The sequence below is a fragment of the Mustelus asterias genome, chromosome 2, assembly GCF_964213995.1.
Source record: "Mustelus asterias chromosome 2, sMusAst1.hap1.1, whole genome shotgun sequence".
NCBI classification, from domain to species: domain Eukaryota; kingdom Metazoa; phylum Chordata; class Chondrichthyes; order Carcharhiniformes; family Triakidae; genus Mustelus; species Mustelus asterias.
In genome coordinates, this window is record NC_135802.1 from 147,144,043 (window position 1) to 147,157,522 (window position 13,480).

At 44.2% G+C, this 13,480-nt stretch overlaps 1 protein-coding gene across 1 annotated transcript in view; it reads right to left on the reverse strand.

Annotated features, from left to right (window-relative positions):
* Positions 1-13,480, reverse strand: part of cep72 (centrosomal protein 72) — a 147,033-nt gene that overhangs the window by 102,841 nt on the left and 30,712 nt on the right. Inside the window, 1 exon segment of the mRNA XM_078200732.1 lies at positions 10,857-10,965. Within this exon segment, the coding sequence (XP_078056858.1) occupies positions 10,857-10,965 (109 nt within the window).

The following is a 13,480-nucleotide window of genomic DNA, read 5'->3' on the forward strand; positions in this document are numbered from 1 at the left end:
TTATCTGCACTAAGAGACATCCCATTACCTTCAATTAATAATTTTCGATTCTGAAGTTAAAAAAATGAAATAAAATCACAGATGATTCAAATCTGAATGAACCATTAGCATCAGTGTGGCACCAATATATTATATATATATCAATATGCAGCTGCTGTCTTTAAGTTGCTGGAATATTTATATACAGGTACGAGGTTCCATATATAATTCGTTGCCCTCCTCCTGGCTTATAGGAAAATCTATCTGATTCAAGAGGATGTTGCATTATTATTTTAGTTTAGAACATAGAACATAGAAAAAATACAGCACAAACAGGCCCTTCGGCCCACAAGTTGCGCCGGTCATGTCCCTACCTACCTAGGCTTATGTATAGACTTACCTATCACCCTCAATCCTATTAAGTCCCATGTACTCATCCAGAAGTCTCTTAAAAGACCCTGTCCAGTTTGCCTCCACCACCACTGACGGCAGCCGATTCCACTCACCCACCACCCTCTGTGTGAAAAACTTACCCCTAACATCTCCCCTGTACCTACCCCCCAGCACCTTAAACCTGTGTCCTCTCGTAGCAGCCATTTCAGCCCTGGGAAAAAGCCTCCGAGAATCCACCCGATCTATACCTCTCAACATCTTGTACAGCTCTATCAGGTCACCTCTCATCCTTCGTCTCTCCAAGGAGAAAAGACCGAGCTCCCTCAGCCTATCCTCATAAGACAAGCCAACCAATCCAGGCAACATCCTTGTAAATCTTCTCTGCACCCCTTCAATAATTTCCACATCCCTCCTGTAATGAGGCGACCAGAACTGAGCACAGTACTCCAAGTGGGATCTGACGAGGGTCTTATAAAGCTGAATCATTATCTCCCGACTCCTAAACTCAATCCCTCCATTGATGAAGGCCAGCACACCAAACACCTTCTTAACCACCTCCTCTACCTGCGAGGCCGATTTAAGAATCCTATGGACCCGGACCCCAAGGTCCTTCTGATCCTCGACACTGCTAAGAGTCTTACCCTTGATATTATACTCCTTCATCCCATTTGACCTGCCAAAATGGACAACTACACATTTATCCGGGTTGAAGTCCATCTGCCACTTCTCCGCCCAGTCTTGCATCCTATCTATGTCACGCTGCAGCTTCTGACATCCCTCCAACCTATCCACAACACCACCAACCTTCGTGTCGTCGGCAAACTTACCAACCCACCCCTCCACTTCCTCATCCAGGTCATTTATGAAAATGACAAACAGCAAGGGTCCCAGAACAGATCCCTGGGGCTCTCCATTGGTGACCAACCTCCATCCAGAAAAAGACCCATCCACAACTACTCTCTGCCTTCTGCAGGCAAGCCAGTTCTGAATCCACAAGGCAACAGCCCCTTGGATCCCATGCCCTCTCACTTTCTCGAGAAGTCTTGCATGGGGGACCTTATCGAATGTCTTGCTGAAGTCCGTGTAAACCACACCTACCACTTTTCCTTCGTCAATGTGTTTAGTCACATTTTCAAAGAACTCCACCAGGCTCGTAAGGCACGATTTGCCTTTGACAAAGCCGTGCTGACTACTTTTGAGCATATTAAACTTCTCTAAATGTTCATAAATCCTGTCCCTCAGGATCTTCTCCATCAGCTCACCAACCACTGAGGTTAGACTCACCAGTCGGTAATTTCCTGGGCTATCCCTATTCCTTTTCTTGAATATAGGAACCACATCCGCAATCCTCCAATCCTCCGGAACCTCTCCCGTCTCCATCGACGACGCAAAGATCATCGCCAGAGGCTCTGCAATCTCTTCCCTTGCCTCCCACAGTAACCTGGGGTACATCTCATCCGGTCCCGGCGACTTATCTATCTTTGATGCTATTCAAAATTTCCAACACAGCCTCTTTCTTAACGTCCACATACTCAATCTTTTCAGTCCGCCTCAATCCTGTAGTACAACCACCCAGGTCTTTTTCCACCGTGAATACCGAGGTAAAATATTCATTAAGCACCTCTGCTATTTCTTCCGGTTCTGTACAGACTTTCTCATCTTCACCTTTTATAGGTCCTATTCCTTCACATCGCATCCTTTTACTCTTCACATATTGATAGAACGCCTTAGGGTTCTCCTTAATCTTACCTGCCAAGGCCTTCTCGTGACCCCTTATGGCTCTCCTAATTTCTTTCTTAAGTCCCTTCCTACAAGCCGTATACTCATCTAGATCCCTATCATCGCCTAGCTCTCTGAACCTTTTGTACACTTTCCTTTTCTTTCTCATAGGTTCAGCGCAGCTTTCGTGCACCACGGTTCCCGTAACCTACCACCACCTCCCTGTCTCATCGGAACGTTGTCATGCAGAACTCCAGACAAACATTCCTTGAAAATCTGCCACCTTACTTCAGTACTTTTCCTCCAGAATGCCTCCTTCCAATTTACGCCTCTAATCTCCTGCCTGATGGCTTCATATTCCCCCTTACTCCAGATAAACACTTTCCTAGCTTGCCTGATCCTATCTCTTTCCAATGCTAGCGTAAAGGAGATAGAGTTATGATTATTATCCCCAAGATGCTCCCCCACTGAGAGATCCGCTACCTGTCCAGGCTCATTAGCCAGTACCAGATTGAGTACAGCCTCTCCTCTTGCAGGCTTATCCACATGCTGTGTCAGGAAACCCTCCTGAACACACCTAACAAACTCCTCCCCATCCAAACCCCTTACCCTAGGGATATTCCAATCGATGTTTGGGAAATTAAAGTCTCCCATCACGACAACCCTGTTATTCCTACATCTCTCCAGGATCTGTTTCCCTATCTGCTCCTCAACATCCCTGTTACTATTGGGCGGCCTGTAGAAAACATCCAGCAAAGTTATCGACCCCTTCTCGCTCCGAACTTCCACCCACAGAGACTCCATAGACAATCCCTCCACGGCTTCCACCTTCTCTACAGCTGTGACACTATCCCTGATCAGCAGTGCCACTCCCCCCCCACTTTTGCCTCCCTCTCTGTCCTTTCTGAAACCCGGCACCTGAAGTATCCAGTCCTGTCCCTGTCCCCAAGTCTCCGTAATGGCCACCACATCACACTTCCAAGCATCGATCCACACTCTAAGCTCATCCCCTTTATTCACTACCCTCCTGGCGTTAAAATAGACACATCTGAAACCTTTGGCCTGAGCTCTCCCCTTCTCCATCACCCGTCTATTCTCCCTCTTACACTGTCTACAGTCCTTCTCTATTTGCGGGCTAACCTCCTCGCTCTCAGTCACCTCATCACGATTCCCTCCCCCCAACCTTTCTAGTTTAAAGTCTCCCCAGTAGCCTTAGCCAACCTTCCTGCCAGGATATTGGTCCCCCTGGGATTCAAGTGCCACCCATCTTTTTTGTACAGGTCACACCTTCCCCTAAAGAGGTCCCAATGATCCAGGAACCCGAATCCCTGCCCCCCCCGCTCCAGTCCCTCAGCCACGCATTCATCCTCCGCCTCACTCCATTCCTGCTCTCACTTTCCCGTGGCACAGGCAGCAATCCTGAGATTACTACCTTTACACTTTTTTACTAATTTACACTTTTCAGATTATTTTCCATATTAATTTTGCAGCCTCTCAGCGTTAATTATCTGAATTACAATTTGTTGTATTTAAATACATATTAAAAAATCCTCCTGTGGCCCCTTCCCCTTCCATCTTGGTAACATTCCCCAATGTTACAATCCATTGCCTCCAATTCTCTGCTCCTCGATTCTGCCTCCTCGATAATGTCTCAGGGCTGCACATGGAAGGGTGGTGGGGGAGAGGATCTGGGCTGTACATTTGAGGGCGGGGGTGGAGACCTGCCTCCTTTTCCAACAACCAGTTTTGGATGATTCACACAAGAGGGAAACAGGAACTCATCCAGGCCACCTGAAATTAGTGCTGAATTCAAACAGACTGGCTGTTGTAAGGCCTTACCCCAGTGTGGGTGTCACAAATTAATGAAGCAGACATAAACATTCTTGAAAGGGAAGATAAGATCTGTATAACCATCAGAATCTCCCCTGTTCTTTAAATTCTATTACAAAAAGTCCTCTGATTGATTGCTTTGATTAACATACCATCTGATGCAAGTTAGAAAAAAACATTGGCGTCTGATCCTGCAGTTTCAATGTTCCTTGACATTTCCCCAAGGCTTATTATTATGTCCTTATGATTGCTTGGCTAACTTTCGAAAGCTACAATTATCTTAGCAGGAGGTTTTGAGTTCACAGTTTCAGTAATTGTTTAAAGAGGCTATGAGAGGCTGTCTTTGATATGGGGTCTGAATAGAAGATTTTTTTTGGTAAAGACAACCATTTGAGAAGATCTGAAAGTATTGAATGGATTTTGTGAATGGAAGCTTCCACTATCTAGTGTTAATGAGTGACAGCTTATTAGATTGTTAGAAGATATTCTTTTCGTCCCCATGTGGCTCCTGAGATCTGCCCATAATTTATATTGGATGAGTGGCTATGGAAGTAGCATGGTCTGTATGAGGGGACACAGTGTTTATGAGGGAGTATACATGGTGTGTGGGGCCAAACATGGTGGTTGGGGGTGAGGATTTCAGAGTCTTACAGCTTCTGAGACAACTGGGGCAAAGTCCCAGAGAACCATGGCGGGCCTTCTAATCAACTGGGTCAGAGATATGCTCTATTTCCAGGATTGGTGGACACAACTCCATCCAGCACTCCTGCTCTCCACAAGCAAGTGAAAATTGTGCATATCAGGGTAGTTTTTCATTGAGGTGGATCCAGGAAACCCGCGCGACCCCATTGGGTAGCCAACACCTGGTGCATAGACTTTGATTGCGACTCCCACTTCAGAGGTTTTATCTTTACATAAAATTCAAGAAAACTGGGACAGAGATCAGGTCTCTTAAAATTATCACTGACTCGGGTATCTGCTGCAGTTCGTGGTGGGATTCAGGCTGTAGTTACAGGCTGAATATCAGCATTTTATTGGTTACTAATTGGATATTGGACTGTCTGTCTTTCCTAAACATCACACTTTTCTCTTTGTCTTTTTTATTTTCCTTTTAGAAGTAAAGTTGCAGGTTTGGTAAGGAGCTGTCTACAGCTCCTAGCTTTATTTTGGGAAGGGAATGGCTTGCAGTATTAAACGTGAACCTCAGCAACTCCCTGTGCAATCTCCCCATCTTAGACGTTTCCTCACAGCCCATCGAGTACCCTTCCTTCTCATCTTTCAGATCACCCAACTAAATTCCAACCCCTCACACCCAATATTCCTATCTCCTCCGGTTTCAAAATAACCCCTCTATCATCTCCCTCCCCTTATCTTCGATCCACTCCCACTCATTTCCCACAATGGCAGATGACAAAAGGTCAGATGCCTTATTTTCAACCATCTTTCTTCCTCTCCTATCTTTACTTAACTTTTCCTCAAGCAGGTTTTGCTCGTGTTTAAAATGCAATTTTCAAAAATAGACTAAATTACACGGACGAAAGACACCGCCTTACTCACTGGTGTTAACAACTGTAATATTTACATGTCCTGTCAATAAAACGTGGCATGATAAAGCAGAGATTTTTTATTTTGAACCTTACATTAGTGTCACGAAAGATACTCTCATCTTATAGCAAGCTTTCTCAAGCACAGAAAACACAAAAATGCTGCCAGAAGGTATGTAGCCAGTTTGCTGTGAACCATTTTCATCTCACACACTAAGACTTAGGAAATTTGTCCTCCAGCTTTTCTTCAAACAATTTCTAAAAGCACCCAAGCAGAAGCTGCCAAAAGCTAAAGAACAACGTTCAGCGCAGCTGTCAGCAATACTGAAGGCATCCTGGCAAATTAAACACCTCACATGTGTTCAAACAGTACAACCCGAACCAGGTATGAACTTCTAAAATAATGCTTGGAAGCAGCACAGTCGGTTAAATGCATAACTACTTTGCATTTATATAACATGTTTAACATAATAAACCATCCCACGGAGTTTTTCAAGTACTATCAACAAAATTTGACAGAACATGGAAATTCTTTGAGGGGTGGCGGGGGGCGTGGCAGGTGCATCTGTAAGACTGGAGGCATTAATGGGGATAGGGAGGGGTGAGGTCACAGAGGGATTCGAAAACAAGATTGAGAAATCCAAGTAGAGATATTGTTTAAACAGGAGAAATTTAAGTCAAAAGGCACTGGAGCGAACAGGGAGTAGAACTCGCGACAGTCAAGAAAGAGTATGTTCAAACAGTCAAGTTGAGAGCTACAAAGGCTTGGACCTAGCAATAGAAAAACTGAGGCAACTTAAGGATGGAATCGGACGATGTTACAGAAATGGAAATAAGTGGCCTTGGTGACATTGTACATATGTGGTAGGAAGTTCATCATCGGGTCAAGTGTGACATCCAAGGTTGTGACTAAAATGCTTCAGCTTCAGACAGCTGCCAGGGAGAGGGATGGACTTGTCAGCAAAGGAATGGAGGTTGTGACTGGGGACCAAAGATAATAGCTTCTGGTCTTCCCAATATTTCATTGGAGGAAATTCCTGCTCTTCCAGTAAAGGGTCGATCAAATAGTCTGGCAGTTTAGAGAGAGTGAAGGAGTGAGGAGAGGTGGAAGATTAGGGAAATCTGTGTGTTCTGAGCATACATGTGAAAAGTGATGCTGTACTTGGTGTAATGTTTCTGAGGGGCAGAAAATTGGAGGGAGCCATGGTTACGTCTTTGGGGGACACACCAGAGGCAATGGTATGGGAGAGGCAAGAAAAACCATTGCTGGTAAAACTGGTTGCAACTAAACAGATAAGAATAGAACCAGACAAGTGCAGCTCCGTCCAAGTGGATAATAGCAGAGAAGCATTGGAGCAAAAGTTTGTGGTCAACCATGTCAAAGGTTGCAGAAAAGTAGAGAAGGATGAAGAAAGATGGTTTACCTTTGTCATGGTCACATAGGATAGCATTTGTGACTTTTGCACGAACTGTATCAGTACTATGGCGAATGAATAAACCAGATTCAAACATGAAGCTCTGGAGATAGATTGGAGCAGAATTGTGAGCCAAGCAGGGAAGTTGGATGGTCAGAAGTTTAGTAGGAATGAACGTGATACTTTATAAATTGGTTACCTTTTAAACTGTCTCCCTTACTTTAAAGTGAGATAGAGGGCCCTATTTGACCATTTTGATTCTAAGTGCTGGGTGGACTTGAAACTGGGAGTGTTTCAGATCTGATTTTTAGACCCATTCTCAGGCACCCCCATGCGCACTCTGCCTGCAAAAATATCAGCGAGTTCAAATTGCACTGCACAAGCCTGTGGGTGGGACTGAACGCGCCTGGAACCCTGCAGCTCCGATCGGTGTCTCCAACTGCACACGCGCAGGAAAAAAATGATAGAATGTTGCTCCCCTGCCACATCCCTCCTGGGCTGAATAATGCCTTCCCCAGCCCCCACAGACATTGCCCCACCCCCACAACATTACTGACCCCCTTATCCCCCCACCCCTCCGCCACCCAGACCGATCGCGGACTCCTCCCCCCCACTGATCACAGGCAGAGAGGCAGCGGACCCCCCCTTCCCACCCCTCACTGATCTCAAGCAGAGTGGCAGCGGACACTAGTCACTTACCTCCTCATCAACCCTCACTGATGGAGCGCCTGAATTGGACTTATCTGGAGCATGTCTGTTTCGTGCTGATTCTGGATGGGCGAACGTGGTGCTAAACGGGGAAGTGCCTCTAAAGCTGGGCGTGCAGCCAATTAAGTCCATTTAGATGCATGCAAATGCATTTAAATGGCCGTCACGCCCGTTTCGGGCGCAGTCCCGATCGTGGCCATTTTCGGGTCTTGGTAAAGGGGGAACTGGCACCGAGTCGGGCGTGGATCGCACTACTCGGGCGTGAGGCCCAACTTTATCAAGTTTTTGTGCCTGAAAACGGACGCAACGCAAAGGTAAAATCAGGCCCAGAGTGTCCTGAATTGAAGAAAGGTGGTCATGCTAATTCTACCCGGAGACAGGACCATGTGACTGTAACCCAGATCTGGTGAAAATCAAGTGACAGTTTCATACCTTGATATTAAAGAGGGGCAGCTGGTTTTCTGGACCCAAAGTTAGAGACAGACTGAAACAGTGGGTGCTGCGAACAGCAGAGGAAGAGTTTTCTTTGGTTAACTACCAAGCAGGATGCTGGTGAAAACTGGTTCTCTATTCGAAGAGATGGCACTTATGGAGATGTAAGGAACAAGGAATCACCAGAATGGGCTTTGCTCCTGGAAATTAGTTTCGGGATACTCAGAAGACTGGATGGAATGGTTTTCAAAGAACACTGGAAGACTCAGCCTGACGTGGCAGAGAAAAGAGAGCCTGCTGAAAAGTTGGGAGAAGCTTGAACTTAATCTTTGGTGCATGAGTTGCTACAGTAAAAATCTTAAGTTTCTTTTATTCATTCGTGGGACATAGATGTCGCTGGCTGGCCAGCATTTATTGCCCTTCCCTTGCCCTTGAGACAGAGTGATTTGCTAGGCCATTTCAGAGGGCAGTCAACCACATTATTGTGGCTCTGGGTCACATGTAGGCCAGACCAGGTAAGGACGACAGATTTCCTTCCCTAAAGGACATTAGTGAACCAGATGGGTTTTTCCGACAATCAACAATGGTTTCATGGTCATCAGTGATTCTTAATTTCAGATGTTTTCATTGAATTCAAATTATACCAATGGCGGGATTCAAACCTGGGTCCCCAGATCATTAGCTGATTAATAGTCAATTAATGATGGATTAGCTGGATTAATAGTCTCATGATAATGCCACTGGGCCATTGCCTCCCCGATTTTGAAATTGGTCTTTTCCATTGTTTACTGGGGAATCCATTCCTTTTTATAAGTTATTGGTTCAGATGAGAGTGGATCTCATCAACAGGATTAGCTTGGAGAGGACATGAAGAGATGAGAGGGAAAACTAGAAAAATATGAAAATTCAGAGGTAGAACAAGGAGGAGCCTTAGAGGGAATGTGTCTTGCTGGGTTAAGGGAAGGAAAGCAGAAGCAGCTGGCTAGATTGTACTCATCTTTGTAACAAAAAATCCACAAGCTCCTTGTAATTACTATTGGAGGCGAGAGTGGAAGAGACCGGGTGGTTGTTTTAAAAAGATGGTCTGCGTGAAGAGAAGCTGAATGTTATCTTCTGGAACAATCTGTGAATAGCAGACAGTTCCAGCAATGGAGAGGAGGGCCAATAATGCTTCTAGCAATCGGGTATGGGGTAAGGATCAACTTATTGAACTGCTTGGAATAATTGGCATAAGTAAAGTAAAAGTAAAGTTTATTTATTAGTCACAAGTAAGGCTTACATTAACACTGCAATGAAGTTACTGTGAAATTCCCCTTTTCGCCACAGTCCGGCGCCTGTTCGGGTCACCTAACCAGCACGTCTTCCAGAATGTGGGAGAGAATAGGAGCACCCGGAGGAAACCCACGCAGACACGGGGAGAACGTGCAAACTCCACACAGACAGTGACCCAAGCCGGGAAACGAACCCGGGTCCTTGGCACTATGAGGCATCAATGCTAACCACTGTGCCGCCCGTATGTGATGTGCAGTGTTTTGTATTAGCTTCCTATGGTGATGGTAAATGGTTAGGACTATTTTCCCAATAAAGGGGGCTGCCCAAGTTAATTGGTGGTGGTATAAGTGGTGAGAAATTATTAGATCGTGTGGTGACCAGGCTGTCCAAATACTGAGTGACTTATTTCCATTTTGAAGTGAATTTCTAACGGTACAAAGTTGAACAATTTGTGACCCAAACAATAATAACAAAAAGCAAGGTTATGCAGACACGAAGGACATGCAGATTTAAGGCTTAGTAGGATGAAGATTAAAACTTGGAAACAGTGTAAAGAATGACATTTTAAATGATTTTAATGAGGAAATTCTTTTTATAAATGAAAATTTGTTTATTTAGTACTGTACTAATTGGCAATCTCAGTTAATGTGTGCTGAACTTTCCATTTCTCCTGCGCCCCTGGAACGTCACGAGTAAAATAAATGATTTTTCATCCATTCATTTCAACCAGATCTGGGAATTCAAAAGTGGACTCTGGACAAGTCAAGATGACTAACTTGTGGCTGTATGATGGGATGGCGCTTTTTGAAGATTAATGCTTCACATGGGTCAATGACCTTTGGGGTCCCAAGATCTTGGGTCACTTCCCCCACAAGAATATTAGATCCTGCTCCCTCCAATATTACCTGATCTCAGATCCCTTAAGCCTCTTAGACTAGACTGGCCTGGGTTCAAACACCGCTTCCTCAGGTCCATCAGAAACCATTCCTGGCTCCCAAATACTAAATGATTCTTTGAGAGTTCTGAAACCCCAGATCCTACCCCCAGCGCTCTTTGATACCAAAACAGCACAAATGCTCCTACAGCCTGAAAACTTCCATCCCACTGCACACAAGTGCCAGAATTTTACCGCCTCGCCCGCCCGAGGCTCGTAAGATCCCACCCGAGGCTAACAGAGAATGCCTCGCCTGTCCCGATTTTGGGGCAGGCACGCTGGTAAAATTCCGGCCAAGATCCCTCTAACCAGTGATCATAGACCCCAAGACCTGCTTCTTCCTGTGTTGGCTCTTCCAATGAACCTTCCTCCATTGAAATGGTGTATAATCACCAAGGCCCTTCCCACTACTGACAGACGCAGTTGGCATTCCCAGTGTTTTGAGAGCTGTTATTGAGAAGTGAGTGCTCCAAGTAATATTATTTCGCACCACACTCCTTTTCCTATAACACCTCCAATTTACTGAAAGCGATATAATGGGAAAAATCTACTAATGGATAAAATTTATATATCTTAACATATCTAAAAAGCAATTTTCCCATTTGCTTTGTTGCCCTATTTTGCTCTCACCTTCCATTTTCCACTTGCTGAGCAGGATAATCATGGAACTCATATGCTTGATCTGTGCTGAAGTGCATCAGTGCTGCTTTGCGCTCACTGTCTCTAATTGGTCGATCGTCTGCAAGAGAATACACCACTATTTAAATGGTCAACAATGAAAGCACACAGGTTACTGACTACATTCATTTAATAAGAAGCAGGGTGGAGCTAATCTTTCATAATTGTACAGAAGCCTGAAGAACACTTGTATTTCAGACATTTATGAGTCAAGTTGTTGCACCATCTGACTTAATTGAGATTTAATTTTTAGCTTGTGTAACCTGTGGACAAACTAAGGATTACAATTTGTTTTATTAAAGGGATCGGCAATTGTAGATTTAGGCACAAAGAACAACACATAATCACCATGAAACAATGCAGAAACAGATTTAAGTACATTTCCTTCCTGGAAAGTTTGGGATTTGGTATTTGCTACCAAATAAACCTGTTGGACTTTAACCTGGTATTGTGAGACTTCTTACTGTGTTCACCCCAGTCCAACGCCGGCATCTCCACATCAGGTTTGGGAGAAGCAGTGTTGACAGAGATTCTCAGCTTGACTGGAAGCCAAAATTATGAACACTGTTGCAGTATCCCATGGAAAAATCTTTGCATTCAATGTCTGATCACATCTCAGAAATATCTGGGGGGTACTTCACATACTGTAGGCTTTTTTAAAAATCAGATATTTTTTCTTCCAATCTAGGTTTCACTGCTCCATTGGGACTGTTTGCTTTGCCGAGAATCACTTTCCTTTGGGAATTATCTGTATTGCATTTTTGACAATTTTGACCATTTTCCCCTCAAGCTATCCCTCAGCAAAACAGCCCCCTTGCTTTCTTTTAGCTCATTGAGTAACATATTTGTCCCAGTCTGCACTGACACTGTCAGATAGAGTAAAAAGTTATCAGAAGCAAGTCAGCCAGAAGGTGGGGAAGATAGTTATAGGGCCTTTGAGGTAAGAAAGCCACAAGGCTAGAAAACCCTACAAATGTGCAGAGCTAAACTCCTACCATCATCTAAAAATTCCTCTTATAGGCATCAAGGACACTCTCTGACAAAGTGGTAGAGCCTGTGATAACAAGCATTTCCCAGGAGGTAGTGTGTGGAAGTTAAAACTAGAGGACACAGCCTCAAAATAAAGGGGGGTCGGTTTAAGACAGAGTTGAGGAGGAACTTCTTCTCCCAGAGGGTGGTGAATCTCTGGAATTCTCTGCCCACTGAGGTGGTGGAGGCTACCTCGCTGAATATGTTTAAAGCGCGGATGGATGGATTCCTGATCGGTAAGGGAATTAAGGGTTATGGGGATCAGGCGGGTAAGTGGTACTGATCCATGTCAGATCAGCCATGATCTTATTGAATGGCGGGGCAGGCTCGAGGGGCTAGATGGCCTACTCCTGCTCCTATTTCTTATGTTCTTATGTGTGCACAGTATAAAAATCTTTGAAGTCACTCATACCTACTCTTACCCTTGCCCCTATAGCAGTGGTCATTCATTACACAGTAGAGGTGAACACAATTTTTTTTGGAACTAAAGGATACTTCTTCTTTCCTGTTAATGAATTACCAGAACAGTTTCCTGCTGTTCTCTTTGCTTTGGCACCATCTAATGCCTCTTTCCTTCCAGCTCCTAATGAAACTGAAGATTCACAGTGAATCGATGCTCCGAAATAGTTAGTGTTGACTTGTTCTGATTAAAACCAAAATAGTGTTAGGTGCAGTTGTGCAATGCTGGCAGGCATCAATCTTTCTCTGAAGGTTGGGGTCATGGAAGCAATGTCACATCACGACATGACGGACATCAATAACATCTTCTGGAAACAATGCTCCTGTATGAATTTTCTCATTGTCAACCTGAATTATTCTGTTTAGATGGAAGATGCTAAAATGAAGAGCTGGGAGGGATATTAATTAGGATCAGTTGAGGTACCACATGCACAATATGCATCATATGCTACGCTGAAATTGAATTACTTTACAAACCATGTCCAAAGAGAATTGAAGATACTGGTTAGTGAGATTATGATGAGGGATGGTTAATGTGTATATAACACGCAGCTCCCTTCATTAGGTGTAGTCTTAAACACAGGAAAAAGTAACATTACTCCCTTCAAAATGGTCATTGCTGCATCACTCCATGCATTGCATTCTCTGCTTAGGTCTTGCTGTCGACAAACAGTTGCTGTCTATTAGGGAATCTTAAATGTTCAACAATCAAACATATTGCAAATGACAGCCGGGTGAACATGTTTAGTGACAGAATTAAATTGGAGTGATGGCATTCCAAAACAGGTGGCAGTTGAATGCACACAGCAGACGATTACCAGTAAAATCAGGAACAACAACCCAATATAACTAAATAACTAAACTCTCACAGCAAAGAAAAACGTGGATGGGTTTAGAGTGAGATCCAGCAGAGCGACTCCAATGAGTAGAATGAAAGACTGCCAACTGACCATTAACTGCATAAAGAAAAACTTGGATTATAAAGCACCTTTCACAACCACAGAATATCCTAAAGCATTCTACAACCAATTAAATACTTCTGAACTGCAGTCACTGCCACAATGTTGGAAAGGAAGTCAGAAGATGGA